This window comes from Dermacentor albipictus, chromosome 1 (assembly GCF_038994185.2).
Source record: "Dermacentor albipictus isolate Rhodes 1998 colony chromosome 1, USDA_Dalb.pri_finalv2, whole genome shotgun sequence".
Lineage (NCBI taxonomy): Eukaryota > Metazoa > Arthropoda > Arachnida > Ixodida > Ixodidae > Dermacentor > Dermacentor albipictus.
Window position 1 is genome coordinate 341,442,508 of NC_091821.1, and position 15,606 is coordinate 341,458,113.

Genomic DNA, 15,606 nt, shown 5'->3' on the forward strand with positions numbered 1-15,606 from the left:
AAAGGGAGGCAATAAAATTTCTTTTTTTAAATCGTGAAGTCGAGAGGATGTTTAATGCCAACAAAACAACAAAAGAGCGGGGGTCTATCTAAAGCTCTGAAAGTCTGCCAGTAAACTTACTAGGCGTCTCGGTGCTAGTACTGGGACCGGAGACGGCGTATGTGCGGTTGTAAATTAAGGAACACATGCTATATCCCCTTAAAGTGGCACCTTTCCCCACTTGGTGTGCTTCACCGTATAAAACGACTGTAATCCGGCAAGGCTGACCTTAAAGGCAATACTGCCGAGTGAATTAACGGCATGTTTCGGCGTTATTTTTTTCAGCCTTTTGTTTGATTCGACCTGCTGGATAACTTGACCAGTTTCATCAGTCTTGTCAAGATTGAATTAAAGGAAGTCAACTGTGTAAAGAAATGTTCAATATAACGAAGTAGTTAACTTATTATTGTTGTTTCTGTTTTTATAACTTCTTGGCCATAAGACGCCATGAACTTTGATTGTCAATATAATGAAGTGTGTTTATACACGATTTCAATATAATGAAACTTCACTGCTGCCGTGAAGGAATACCTAGACAATAAATGGTAACTCGCCATAGTAGTGCGTATATCCTTTTCTAGCACAGACGTGGCTGCTCATTGCTATCAGCACGGCTGAGTCTATATGCAGCCCGCGTGCCCTGTTTTAGAGGTAATCTGCTGCTTGTGCGAAGACTGGGCAAGTTCAGACAGTGTGGCATCATGTGCTGTCTTCCCGCATGTTTTGTGCTGGAGGCTGTGCCTTCTCAAGTTTTGGAAACATGTTGAAACGAGAAGTTGACAAAGCATTGGCTCCTTGTTGCTGGTGTTTGTCATGATAGCGTCGTCCCACCGCAGGTGACGCTATTAGCCGCGAGGGCGGGGTGGATGTGAAAGTGTGGCTGGCTTCACATCGTATTGCTGAGGTGAAGATATCGTTGACACGGCATCAAACTGTATCTTTCATGAACGAATCTCAGCCAAATTATTTTTTTCTCATTCAGATTTGCTTTTTCCGATTGCCCAATAATTAGTAAAATATTGCAGCCCCTTCTCTGTAAGAAAAATCTATCAGCGACTGTACTTATTTGCATAACAGATCAAATCTCAATACAACGAAATTTTCAATGTAACGAAGCAAATTGCCTATCTTACTGACTTCAATATATTGAAGATTAACTGTATAATGAAGTAAAGTGCCGATTTTACGAACCTTGTTAGATCAAAGTTTTTCTGTATTAGCAATACGTTTCTCGCCTCTATCTGTACTGTATTAACCATTTGTCACTTGGCACAGGGGCTGCATCATGTCCGGCATGCTGCACAAGCTGTGTTATTTGGTTCACCAAATTCTCTGTCATGTTGTTGAAAGCTATATTATCTGGCACATCTAGTAACAGTTGGGAGAAGAGGCCACAGCCTGTATTTGGCCCCTAATCTTGCACTTCTGGTGGTGTCTGAGCATGGCCACATACCATGTTATTATAATTTACCATCAAAGCTAAAAACTGTTAAATCTAGATGTTATATGTGCCTGGCGGGAGGAAAACAGAGCCAATGCTGCTTCTAAAATGTTAGGGGTGTGTTACGTCTGCATTTGTTGCTGTAAGTGCGAAAGTTGTATTACTTTGACAGACAGGTGAACATGGTGGCACTGCCAAGGTATAGACAATTTACCCAGTGTGGTATCACTGAGATGAGGCTGGGCTGCTGTTGTTTTGAGTGCAAACATGTAAACAAAGGATGTGCCTGTGCTCATTTAAAGACTTGCATAAATGAGGTTCCAATTGTAATTAAGTTGAGACAAACGCTACCGGTGCGAGTTGTCTTGCAACACTAGGTTAAAAAGCGCCACTCATCAGAATCTTTATTCAGAATGGAACATGGTGAATAAGGTGTGGGGGGCCAATACATTCACCTCTCCTGATTTCATAGAACGTTATGATAGCTAACTAGGCGCATTTTCTACACCATGTTTGGCAGTGGTCCCTTTGTTTGTTTGAATGTGCAGCCTGTCTGTTACCTGTTTGCCTCACTTGCTGGCTGTGGCAGCTCAGGAATTTTCGGGGGTGGCAGTCAGAAACAGAAAACTTAGCCACCTCTTTGTAATGCAGGCACGCTATGTGTGGTTGGAAGCTTCCCGTTCCTGTTCTCGAAGCCCTTGGGCAGCCACCCGAGCAGCCAGGAGGCAGAGTTTGTTTACTATGCGGCCTTCATCATCATCTTCCAGTTTGGCTGGGCGTCGACCCAAATCTCCCACCTGTCTCTCATCCCAGACATCACGCCCATTCCTCATGAGAGGGTCGAGCTCAATGCGATGCGGTGAGGACACTTATTGCGTACCGTGCAATGACAAGGCTGTTGCTAATTCACGTTGCCTAATTCTGTCTGCCCTCAAAGAGTGACAGAATGGAAACACTTGCCAGAAGATCTGGTCAGTGATGCATTCTTTTCTCAGTTGTGATTTGAATTTTTCAGTTAAAGCTGCTGCTTTAATTGAAATTCAACATGCTTCTCTTCAGTACGCTTACTGTATATTTCCTTTATATTATTGCTATGTATTGCTTTAGTATCTTGTGCGTGTACATATGCCTAGTTGTGCAGTGGATGTGGGTACCTTTGTATATAAGTGTACAACATATATTTTCTTCTGCTTTTAGAATGAGTGTCATTGTGCACCAGTTTTATGTATTGCTTATCCCCCTGGCAGTGCCCTTGAGGCCGTGTAGGTACATATTGTGCAAATAACTAAATAACGTAGCACTATGTTATGGGTTCGGTTTGTTACACCAACCGGGAAATCGGGCTTGTCATATTCTGATGACGACAAAATGCAAGAACACTTGTGGAAATTAAATGACCCTGGGCAGTTAAAGTTAATCCAGAGTGCTACACCCCGCAGTAGCTCTCGTGGTCTTCCTTCAGGACATTAAGTCCAATTGGTTGCTCATGTTCACAATTTGGGTTTGTTGCATGATGGTGTTCTGCTGTATCTGCTAGTCATCTGTTCACTTTATCTTTATTCTCACCAAAGTCACTGTTTTCTTTTGGCCTGCAGCTACGCTTGGACAGTGGCGAGCAACATAATTGTGTACACAGTTACCTGGGCAGCCCTGGGCATATCAGGTGCAGATCACGAAGCTCAAGTGGGGCCTCCCGATGGCCACGTTTTCCGAGACATCGTCCTCATAGTGGTCAGTGCTCACCTTTTGATTTTGGGCACATTCGTTTTATCTTTGCTTTGTGGCATTATAGATGCACTATTAAAGGGGCATTCACATAAGGAATAAATTTGACTGTTTTCTCCTACAGGTGAACGTGTACAACTATTTCATACATAGCAGACCATGCCTGTAGAAGCTAGAGCAATTGTTCACACTATCTGCATGCGCAACCAAAAAATAGTGCATGCTACATGGCAACACAAAATTGCAATGTGCTACATAGTTTAGCATTAGGCTAACTTCATGTGTTGCAGTCACAATATAAGAATCAATTGTCACATAAAAAACATTGCCCCAGCAAGAATACCACCCCGGCTGCATATTCAGTGCACGATGTTGTGTGACATGTGCTGCTTGAACGCAACATACTTGTTCACATCGCAGTGTGCTAGCTGTTGCCTTCAAACGCATTGCTGTTTTGCCAATTTCACACCCGGTAGGAAGTGGAAGTGAAAGACCATCATCTTTGAACAGAAGCAGGATATCGTAAAGGCTGTTGCATCTGGTGCCAAAAATTTGCATGTTGCACATGCCGGAAATTCTTTTGCTGTTGTTTCATGAAAATTTTGCCGCATACATGGCCGCATAGCGGTTTGGCAGGCTGCAGAACTGTAGTCTTCTTTGCATATTGTGCAGGCCATTGGGCATATACTGCAGTAAAGGGCAATAATCTGTATAACGAAGTAATGGATATAATGAAATAACGTCAGCTAACCCTTCGGCTTCATTATGAGTTTCCATTGTAGTTCTCATACGTCATGAATTTGTGTCAAAGTCAAGTACTATGTCGAGAATTTATGCCAGAATGATACATTTCTGTGACTATGCTATTTACGTAGCCTCTGCAGTATTACTGTACCCGCCATGCATGAAGTGGAGTAGTATACCAGAGGCAGATTACACAGATCTCTGTGTTGGAAGTGATATGCTTTGCTGGGCCATTGTAAAGCTTCCAAACGCATGCAGCAGAAGGGCCAGATCTAGGGCCATGTCAGTATGTTGCACGCATGGCTCAGATTAACAAGCACGCATGACACACGCATGACACATGCATCTGGCTATTTTTCTTTAGCACAATAGGCATCTCATGTGAACATGAATAATTTGGTTTTGGAATGCATTATGTGACCGCACAAATGACAACGGACGAAGAAGGAAACGCACAGGACAAGTGCAGAACTTCAACTCAGATTTACTCCAGGAAAGCCACACATTTATACATGTATCATGATCACACTTGATAATCATCAGACAACCATCACTCGACATTGGCATGCACGACATTGGCATGCTCGACATTGGCATTTGCATCATGGTGCAGGGAAGGAAGAGAAGAAATGAATGCAGTATCAAGAACGTTGACAGGTTCGTCCCATGCAGAATAGGGGTAGTGTACCAGATACCCATCTCCAGTGGCAACAGCTACATAGGGAAGATGGGACGGTGTTTAAACATCAGACTGCAGGAGCACTGCGCAGGGCTAGAAGGATTAGCGGGGGGTGGCAAACTGGCTGACCATTGTCGTTACTGTCGTAATTGCGCGCCTAGGTTCCGTGACATGAAAGTCTTGAAGATGTTTGCGTCACAACTGAGCCGAGAAATCTATGAAGCTTACTGTATAAAAATGCAATCTGGCAGCTGCGTAAGCAGCTCTTCAGTGTCACTGAGTGAAAAAGAGTTAAATTATTTACATAGAAATTTGTGCCACTCATGCCCGCATGTCCAGGGATGGTTGTCCGATGATTATCAAGTGTGATTATGATACATGTATAAATGTGTGGCTTTCCTGGCGTAAATATGAGTTGAAGTTCCGCACTTGTTCTGTGTATTTCCTTCTTCGTTCGTTGTCGTTTGCACGGTTACATAATGTATTCCACTATCGACTACCAACTAGCCCTCCTCTCCCTGTTAAATAATTTGGTTTATCAGCACAGTGGTTTATTTAACAGCCTGTGTGGCAGCTCTTAAATGCTTACATTTCCATATTCTCATTCTGCTAAATTTAGCTTGCAGTAAGGAAATCCTTCAACGATTTCAGCCATGTATCACAAGTTCGTCAGATTTTTCTTTTGGAGCAATGGAGGAACAGTTGACTTCATGCATGCTCATCAGAGAAATTTGTTTATCTTTTACTTATTTGAGTATTCCAAAAAGGAATTCAACTACAAACTGCGTAACTGAAGTTCTTTTTATTGTTTTTTTATTGTTGCTGTGCAGAACGTTGAAAAATTTAGGCCTGAAGGCAGACATATAGATACCAGTACCTTCAAATACTTAAATATTTGTCAGAGAAAATGAAAGGGTTTGTTATATGGCAGGTGAGATTTAAGCCCCCTAAGACTTGCCATCCTTTGTAATAAATTGCTCTAAAGCCACTTTTGATAGTAGTTTGGGGTGAACGCTTTCTTAGAATAAGCCATGGTACCTTTAATGTGTGTGTTGCTGTTACAATGGAACCCTTTCTTAACCTTGTGCTTGATCAACAGCTAAAAAAAGAGAAAACGCAGGAGCAGACCTGCTAGTTAGAATGAAAAATGGAGTTTGAATTGTGACTGAGACTTCTCTTACTTGAGCATGCAGCCATGCAGTTTGATATCGTCACAGCGGTGGCATTTGAATGTAAGTTATTCGTGACATTCAAGAATTCAAGAAAATGCCTTTGTCTCTGATTGCAGGTTGCCATTGGGGCCTTCTTCTCACTCATCTTCCATTTGGTTGTTCGTGATCCATCGCGAGGCGGACGCCGGGAAAGCCGCTCTCGTCATACGGACGAGTACATCCGGTCATTGGTGCTTGACCGCTCCCACCACTTTGTCTGGAAAGACTGGTTCAGGGAGAAAGGCTTTTACCTGGTGTGTACTTGTCTGGCCCTTTTATTTATTTGTTTATTTCTTCGTTTGTAACTGCATTTAGCTTAGGGAGAACGCCTGTTAAGGAGTCTCTATAACCAAGTAACAACAATGACATCCTATGGATATCCTGTGGACATCTACAGCCAGGACATGGATATCCTAAGAATGCATCAAATACATCCTGCAGGCATCCCTCAAATGACCGTTCGGATTTACTTTGTGTTCTGCAGACATCGCTTGCATGTCTGCGAGGGACATCATAGGAACATGATGTGTACATTTTACGTACATATAGAACACGGTCTTTTACACAGTAATTAACATAATGTCGGTTGCAACACATACTGTGTGACAGATGCAATGGGTAGAGCATCCATGCATCAAGAACAGATAGTGTGCGCACATTAGAGTGTTTTAGCAGAACGTTTTTGACGGTCCGGTCCGCTCTCGCGTACCCGCTCACAGTTAGCGGAGCGGTGGACGAAGAATCACTTTTAGCGGAGCGCCCGGCTGCGTCCGAAAGGCATGTGCTTGCCTGACGCGCCACCTTGCCGCAGAAGGTAAAACCGCTATGAACATAATATTCAAGTTGTAAGAATTGCCGCAATAAAATAATATATTTGGAATTGCTCAACTGTCTGAAGGCATTTCACGCAATACATTGCATTTTCATTTCTTATGTATATATATATAATCCTTACATTAACAAAGCCGTTACGCTGTGTTGTAGCCAAGACAAGGTTTTTTGCTCTTTCAGTACACCTAAAACGTGGTCCGCATAAACAAACGTGCACACATGGCATGGTTCTGAAACGGGTTCATGGCCACAACCACCCGAATAGAAGAATATCTTCGTGTCTCCTAAAGTGTACTCTAGGTTTGCGCTTTACAAATCGCGATTCAAACGACCTCGTGGACGGGCCAGCTGCACTGGGGGCAGCCATTTTGCTTCGCTAGACCCGCTTGACGCGCTCGCCGCGCTCCGCTGAGAAAGCTTTCTAGCGGAGAGGGGGCTCCCGTCCGCTCGCCCGCTCACTGCTGAACGGGTCGCGCATGCGCACTTGCGCTTCCGCTAGCCCGCTGAGCGGAGCGGACCGTCAAAAACGCTCTGCTAAAACAGCCTATTATGTGCGCATCACATGTGTGGAAGTGCAGCATACTGCTCATTCTTCTAGACCTTTCATCAAATGCAAGTAGCTTATTGAACTTGTTCAAATTTTCAGGGTAAATTGCATCAGAAAATTTGTGAAGTACGGTGTACACAAGCTGCGGACATGAGAGCTTCAGATTGTAATTTGAACACGCAAGCAAATATAATTTTGTTATGAGGAAGCTCAAAGACAAAGCCTCATAGTGAATTCCAAAGGCAGATTCGGAGTGACTGACGAACTCTGCGCCAGAGCACTCTGCTACGGCGGAGGGCATCAGAATGAAATCTGTGATTGAAACACAGGCACTACCGCCAGAGCAATTGGCAAGAGGATTTTCTACTGTGTTCCAGCGTGGATCGTGCTCTGTGATCTGCTTGTGTCTGCCTCAGTATTTGTGTAGCACTGACTTACACCGCTAGTCAGGTGTTCTCGTGCACAGCACGCAAGATCGTGAGCTGCGTGAAACGCGACAGTCGTAACAGGTCGTGCGCGACGCTGTCGGCGGAAGTGCGCCGCGCTGCAAAAATGTGAGGAGAAAAAAAAAGACGAAGGCAGGACTTGTGGCGTATGCGTCACGTGATCCTCCAGGTCTGGTATGGGAGAACGCAGGGAAGCACTTTCGCTTGCAGAGGTTAGACCGGGCAAGTGGAGAGAGTGTCTCGCTTGGCAGTGGGGCTCGCCTCCTGAAATCATCGATTCGCAGCACTGAAATATTTCTATCTCTGCTATTAATGAGCCAATTTGAAAAAATTTTGCGGCAGAACGCCTCCTAGAGGACACGTAACAACTTCCAGCGTATAACCAAAATTTGATATGGGGCCTGGTGAGGGGTGCTCTAAGTGGCTCATGCCCCCGATCATCTGGAAAACCCAGCGTGTGGTACAGAAAATCATGTGAGCACACCTCGTGCAAACCACACGCTCATGCGACCGCTTGCATGTTCATTGTCGTCTGTTTCCACAGCTGGCTCCGATGCCACTCATCATGCCGGCATTTCCATATTGCCCCTCGCGCTCGTGCCACTGGTCTTGCGTTCGTCATCTTCTTCCACAGCTGGTTCTGATTCCGCTCATCATGCCAAAAAAAGAAAGGCAAAGTTAATTAAGATAGAGTTAATTCAGGCACTCGAACACTTGAGTTTATGTGAAAGTCGAACCCACCAGCTTTGGTTTTAAGACATTTAATGCACAGTTAATTATTATATAGTTAATTAAGGCACTCAAACCCTCGACCTTGGATGGGACTCAAACCCACAACCTTTGTTGTTAATTTGGGTGAGGTTAATTAAGGCATATTTGATTAAGGTAGTGTAAATTAAAGTACTCAAACGCATAACCTTTGGTGGGAAAACAACAATAAGAAGTAACAACGCATTTGAATGAGAATGTCCAGTAATTTAATTAATGCCTTTTGAGCGCGCAAACTCTTGCCTTCACCCTCTTTGGCGTATGCTAAAGTGGCTATCAATTTTTTTGAAGAACCCCGCAAAGTTTGCTTTTATAAGATTAGTATTCTCAGACTTTGCATTATAATCACTTGCATTAAATGCCAGTAACGAAAACAGTTTTATTTAACAACCTGGTTTCATGTTCCTAAAAATTATGTGGGCATTAAGGTTTTAAGGTCAGATATGTGCTGAGTAGAAGAAAACTGTGCTGTGTAGTACAGTGGAAACGCGTTGATACGATTCCATTACGTACGTTTTCCCGGCGCTAGTGTTTGCAATCGAGAACACAAAAAATTACCGAACTGAATTATGCTTATTCTTAATCGGTTCATACATTCCCAAGAATAATGATCTTTCAGTTCCAACGTTCAGTATATCGGCAAACCGCGATCGTACGATACTTTTTTTCAGGCCTCTAGATTGCATGTAAACAAGACAATGCGAGAGGCACGCACAATCAAGTATAGTAGCCGCCTGCTGCGGTATTTTCACCGCAATACTCGCCTGCCTGTCTCATATGAGCATACTCAGTTTCTTATTCTGGTACTAGCAAATCTCCTGGGCTGTCGCACCCCACCTCAGCTGTCGCCACCAACTCTGTTTCAATAAGCATCTTCACTTATCTGTTTCACAGTGCATGCCATTGGAAGCTTTTAATAGGTGATAATCCAAACTCGCCGCCTTTCCCTGCTTCAGACTGCGATCGTATGTTACATTTTCCGGCTGCTAGATCTTGTGCAAGCAAGAAAAAGCGCGAGGCACATGCAATCAAGAACCGTAGTTGCCTGCTGTATCAGCTTTCCCGCGATACTCGCCCCGCCTGTCTCGCATGAAAACGCCGGTGCATTCAGCTTCTTATTCCGGTACCAGCAAATCTCCTCCTACATTGTCACACACCTCACAGCTATCGATGCCAACCCTGTTGTGGTAAGCATCTTCACTTACCTGTTTTGCACCATGTGGGGCATAGTGCTACTGGAAGCGTAGGCGATAAACCAAATGTGCTACTGTTCTCGCAGCAGGCAGCACGATGTCAGCATGCCGTTCTGCTCCAGTGGCATCCAGCGTCGCCCACCAGCTTGATATTGTTTTGGTTTCCCATCGCCATCTTAATATACTACGCAACAGGAAAACAAAAAAACGTGTTTTAGGCTGCTGAAGCCCCACCAGCTCAACGGGCGTCTGCGTCTCGTGCCTCGTGCCGCAGCAATTCGCACAACGCTTTGCATTACGTAGATGTCAACTACAGTTGAGTGTCAAATATTTTAGTTACTTAGAATCGTACGTTTTCCCAGTTAGTACAGTAGAACTATGTTGACACAGTCTCATTACGTACAATTTCTTGGCACCAACGCTGACGCGATAGAGCTGGTGTGGCTTCGGTGACCTGAGACACATTTTGTTTTCTCATGTTTTTTTCGATAACATATGGACGAGGTTGTACTGTGTGTAACCCTTAGCGTCATTAAACAGAAACTTCAGAAAATTGTACTAATAGTGACTGATCATTCACGCGCTGTCTTTTGCGTAATCTTTATAAACCAGATATTCAGGAGGTTCATAACCTCCTTGTATATAACATATGCACTGGTTGCTTGCCTTTCCCCTTGGGCAGTTCACGTCTGAGCCTGAAGAGATAGTACAAGTGATGTACTGCGCGAAATATGACAAGAATGAGATAGGACGAAGTGCGGACTGGCAATTTTATTGCACATAAGGCCTAAGAAGTTAGGAGTATAAAGGTGCACTTTATATTTGGAGACTGAGCGTTACCTAATTTGGGGCTGTTGTTTCAGGTTGCCCTCCTGTACATGTTCACTCGTCTATACGTCAACCTGAATCAGGTGTACATCTCCATCTACATTCAGGACACACTTTTGCTACGAAGGGTGAGTGTAACATATTGGTCTACAATTGCGTTCAATATGAGCTGAAACGCGATGTGCATGATTGAAGGGGAACCAAGACTGCGTGGAAATGCCGACGCATGAAAAAATTGGAGAACTAAGCGATATTCTATTAACTGAAATTTATTAAATCGACTGTTGGACAACTGACCTACTTATATATTTCTTTGTTTTCAAGAAAAATCTAGTTGCCTGTGTAATTGCAATCCATAATGAGTTTTTCTTTATCTGATGTCGACGCAATCTGCACATTTTCTGTGTTGCACTGTGTCCTTGAGGTAGAATAATTTTGCATTCAACCACATGAGCAGTTGTGCTGTCATGGTAGAAGGCAGCATGCTAAATTTTACTGATGACCTGGCAGTTTTTTAGTTGCTCCCATAGAGAAAGATAGACACGAGTGCCGACTCGCCTATGGTAATCCAGCTTATGTCCTGCCAATTTTAGTTTCGCCGAGCAGCACATGTATGACAATAAAATGTAAAACTCCTTCATCTCAAAACGCCGACAACACTGCAGGCTCTCATTTGCCGCTGTTGGCTCTATTGTGCCCTTTTTTTCTGTAAATGAGGGGAGATGAACACACTGCAGTGATGCAAATATTATAGAAGGCTCTCGTCTATACAGGACCTGACACTGTTCCTTCTTGCACACTTACTTGTTTTTACTTCCTGCCCTGTCCTCACCACAGTGTGCACATTCGACAGTAACAGCTAGTGAAGAAAGAAAGGGATAGAGCATGTTACAAAGGCACATGGAAACGAGGAGGCCGATGGGAGAAAAGAGCACCGCGGAAAGCTAGGTGCAATGCGCTGCTGAGAAATTAATTGAATGCAGCATATGCATTGCAAGATAGGCAAGTCAGTGTCCCTGTCTGTCTCGTGGTTTCTCCTTTATTAATGCTTTCAGATGCCAATGAGTTCTGTTGATTGAAAATGTTACTTTCAATACACTTCTTGCATATTCAGTATCATAAAAGGCATACAGCTGCAAAATAGATTAAGAATTACCTGCCATGGTTGTTAAGTGGCTATGGGTTTTGGCTGCCAAGCACGAATTCGTGGGGTCAAATCCCGGCCATGGTGGCTGCATTTTGGTGGGACACACCTGTGTACCTAGATTTAGGTGCATGTTAAAGAACCCCAGGTATTCTAAATTTCCGGAGTCCCTCGTAATGACGCGCCTCATAATCAAATCGGGTGTTTGACACATGAAACCCCATAATTAATTTTTTTTTTAGATTAAGAATTTTTACTTCTATAGTGAGTTTTGTCAAATTTACAAAATATTGACTCCGTGCAAAAACTCGTTACAGGAGAAGCTTGATGTGGGCGAGTTGGCTTTGCATACTTGAAAAGAGTGCTACGAAGACGTGGACGGACAACGCGCTTACAACAAGGAGCGTCTTGTTCGTCGTACATGTTCCTCTTTTAGTCCGCGTCTTCGTAGCGCTCTTTTCTTCATTACAGGAACATCATATATGAGAACATCAACTTTTTCATCTCTGGCAGGCTTGAAAAGCACCTATCCAGGCACTTGAAAATTATGCCTGGTGCAACACAATCTGAAAAACCATGAAACGAGTGAACCCACTACATACAACGCGATAGTTGCACCAAGCAACTACACACCACCGTCTGTCTGCCTTTGTACACGTTTTACTAAAGCATCTTAAACCCACTATTCAAACTTGCAACATCATTCAAATCAGAACAGTTTCATGATGCATGCGACAGATTTACATGTCATTACTTTCATCAATGCTTTTTTTGTTGCTTACTTCCTTGGCGTACACAATTGTGTACGCAGTGTATTATAGGGTTATACTTTTGGCAATGCTCTCATCGTGGCTTGTCAAAGATGCCTGACTGACAGAATGTCTCAGTGCTGTTGAAGGGATTGTTGATGTGCTACAACTGTTTTTTCCTCCACCTTGCCTTTCTTTTTTCCAAGGTTCAGTACAAATGTAAGTGATGCCGAATTGTTTCTGTTCATCCTTGAAATAATGTTACTTGGTTCCCATAGTTATATTAATCACACTTGTGTTTGCAGGAAAGCATAGCAATCATTCCACTTGTCATGTATGTGAGTGGCCTCGTGTCATCGCTACCCATAAAGCTTGCAGCAAAGTACATAGGAACAAAGGTAAGCAGTCATGTGGTTACACATAAAAATTTTTTTGAATTTTATGTACTTGCAGTAGCAACGTTGAAAAACTTAATTTTGTCTTCAAGGTTGATGTGAAAAGTGCTGTTTTGAAAATACAGCATGCAAGTTTGAGAAGGCAGCGTTTTCTTGAACATAAAATGTTGCTTAGGTTTAAGCAAACACCTTATTCACTGCAGCTTGCAAAATTAGTGCACTCAAAGAGAAAGCTGCTTGTAAAGCTGAAAAAAACATCGCTTCCTTACTGGTTTCCTTGCTTTCAGCCGCCGTTGGCATCTTCATTAGCTTTATTTTAACTGGCTACTCCCCCCCCCCTCCATTTGTTAGTTTTATCTCTAATGAGCTGATAACCATGATGATACTATCATTAGCTGAAATTCATTCCCCTGATAAGATTTGATTAAACCTAAGTGGAGATAACTCTGATAATTCTACTGTATGCTCTGTTGGCACCACTATGCCAGTAATGGTGAGCAACTGTGAGATTTGTGGGAGAGTCCGTTTATTGAGTATATGTCATCTTAACAGTATATCAAAGATAAGTGACCATTCTTCTTTTGTTAGACAAGTCTTTTCTGATGGTACATTGAACATGCAGCCTTAGTGATGAAATCCGTAAGCTGCATGCATGCAAGCTAACTAGGCCATTCGAATTATGTGAAAGCTTGAGAAAAATTGTGTCACTCGTTGCAGTACCCTGCAAATGAAGTGATGGACAATAAACTCGGTGAATAGCATTGACATCCATAGATGTTGTTACTATTCATTAATACAGATTTCAAAAAGCTGCACTGTCTCCATCTCGCAGCAAGCACGTCGTACCTGATATGATCAGGGCACTTAGCTGTAGTGGCATGTTGGTTTTTGCAGCAGTATTACATCTGTGGATGATCACATTGAGCAACTTTGGTGCTCTTAGCAGAGGGTTGCATGCAGGCCTGTAATAGTTGCAGTTATTATCTTTAGCAGTGTTTTTGTAGCCATTGCAGTGTTCATGGTATGCTCATAGGCACCATTGACAATTGTCATCTTGATGGAAAGGCAGGGTATTAAAATGCAAGCTTATTGCCTGAAGAAAGAAAGAAAAAAGAAAAGAAAGACAACTGTCCTTAGTTTACTAACAATTAGCTCTGTCTTTACTATTTTTCTCTCACAGAATGTGCACCTTCTTGGCGGTGCACTGGGGATCAGTGGTTCCTTGTGGATCCTTTTTGGCCAGGTGTCGCCTACATACAGAGATTACCAGATATATGGTGTTGCCGCCGTTGTGGGTGCTGCAAGCACGACCATGCTGCTCGCCAGTCTTGCTATCACAAATGAACTCATTGGCGGCCATACGGTGAGCATTGCACATCCTTCTGGGCTCACGAGCTGTGATAAGGTTTGATTTGTGCTGGCTTTGATTGCCTTTGCCATGTTGCATGATGGTGGATAAACACCTGTTTACCTGTGGTTCACTGTCGCATACCTCTGAGTTACACTCGTGCCTAGTAGAGCCTTGGCTTGGTTAGCCAAAATGAAAATAAGAAGGGTGTTGATAAATTTTCTGTTAGTGGCATTATAAATTTGGAGAAGGGGTGCATGCTAGGTATCCGAATGAGTGCACGTCTCTCTAGTTATAGTGGAATACAAAAGTAGTGTTGTATATAGTGCTGAAGAATGGTGCTAAGGCATCAAAATAAAAATAACAGCATCCATCGGGACGCAGTGGCCCACTTTCTGCATTTGAAGGAACACAATGTTAAGGAGATTCATGCTAAGCTGGTGGAAATCTCTGGTGACAACACCCGAGCTTATGACACTTTTTGTGAAATGGTGCAGACGATTTTAGTCTTATCAAACAAGCCTGGACAACACAGAGTGGAGTGGCCGACTGTTGCTCGATGATGAACCACTAATTGATGCACAAGTGGAGGCTCTAGTGCTTGCTGACTGGCAGATAACGCTTGAACAAATAGTGCAGCAGGTTAATGTCATTGTGGACTTTCTGAATAAACTCCAGCCAGAGTCTCATTGCTTAATCTCTGTTCTTTCTTGACAATAGTACGAACTTTATGAATCTCCCTCATATGATATCCTTAGTAGCTTGTGAGGGGTGTGATGTGTTCTTCCCTTCTTCTTGGACATAGCTTTGGTAATATATTGAGCATGCCTTACTTATGCAGTCTTGAAAAGTGAATACAATCAACTGCCCATTTAATTACAACACGTTTGACACAAAAATATTTCTGTTATAACTTATAGCTGATTTTCATTTAAGCATGAGTTTGTTACATGCTGATATCAGCAAGAAACATTTATGATTTACCTTGCTATATCTGACAATTTGTTACATTTGTGTGCAATATATTGAGGTTTGACTGTACATAGTTCAGTGAAGTGAATCCTGAAAGTCACAGGTGATTCATAGGAAGTCAGTGTGACTCCCAGGAAAGTTGAAATTCGATGTGAATAAGTGAGGTCAATGGTTATTCAGCATAAGTAATTTATATGCCCCTTGCCACGGTAAGAGAGGATGCTGAGCAGTGGTGCTTGAGCCCAGGCCACAATGCCTAGGTGCAGCTGATAGCCTGACATGTTAACCAGACAGTTGCTGCCCAATCGCCTACAGGGATGGTTGATGTGCGATGCGGGGAGTGCGGGCATGCAGCTCCAGTGAAGTGCGCATGAATATCAGAAGCATAATAACTTAAAAAGGCTTTTTGCAGGTTAAGTAATCTGAAGGAAACATGTAGCACAACATAAACTAAGATAAAAAATGTGCTTAAATTGTTAGCTTTTGACAGAAACAGAAGAATTGAAAGTTTGTGCCACCCATGTCTGCTCTTCGTCCTTCCTCGTC

At 43.1% G+C, this 15,606-nt stretch overlaps 1 protein-coding gene across 7 annotated transcripts in view; it reads left to right on the forward strand.

Annotated features, from left to right (window-relative positions):
• The window catches only part of LOC135906674 (major facilitator superfamily domain-containing protein 12-like), a 60,547-nt gene that overhangs the window by 31,031 nt on the left and 13,910 nt on the right, over positions 1-15,606 (forward strand). For all 7 annotated transcript variants that reach the window (XM_065438254.1, XM_065438327.2, XM_065438399.1 and 4 more), the window contains 6 exons: positions 2,132-2,339; positions 3,076-3,211; positions 5,917-6,093; positions 10,488-10,580; positions 12,651-12,743; positions 13,921-14,103. In XM_065438254.1, the coding sequence (XP_065294326.1) occupies positions 2,132-2,339; positions 3,076-3,211; positions 5,917-6,093; positions 10,488-10,580; positions 12,651-12,743; positions 13,921-14,103 (890 nt within the window). The remainder of the gene's footprint in view (positions 1-2,131; positions 2,340-3,075; positions 3,212-5,916; positions 6,094-10,487; positions 10,581-12,650; positions 12,744-13,920; positions 14,104-15,606) is intronic.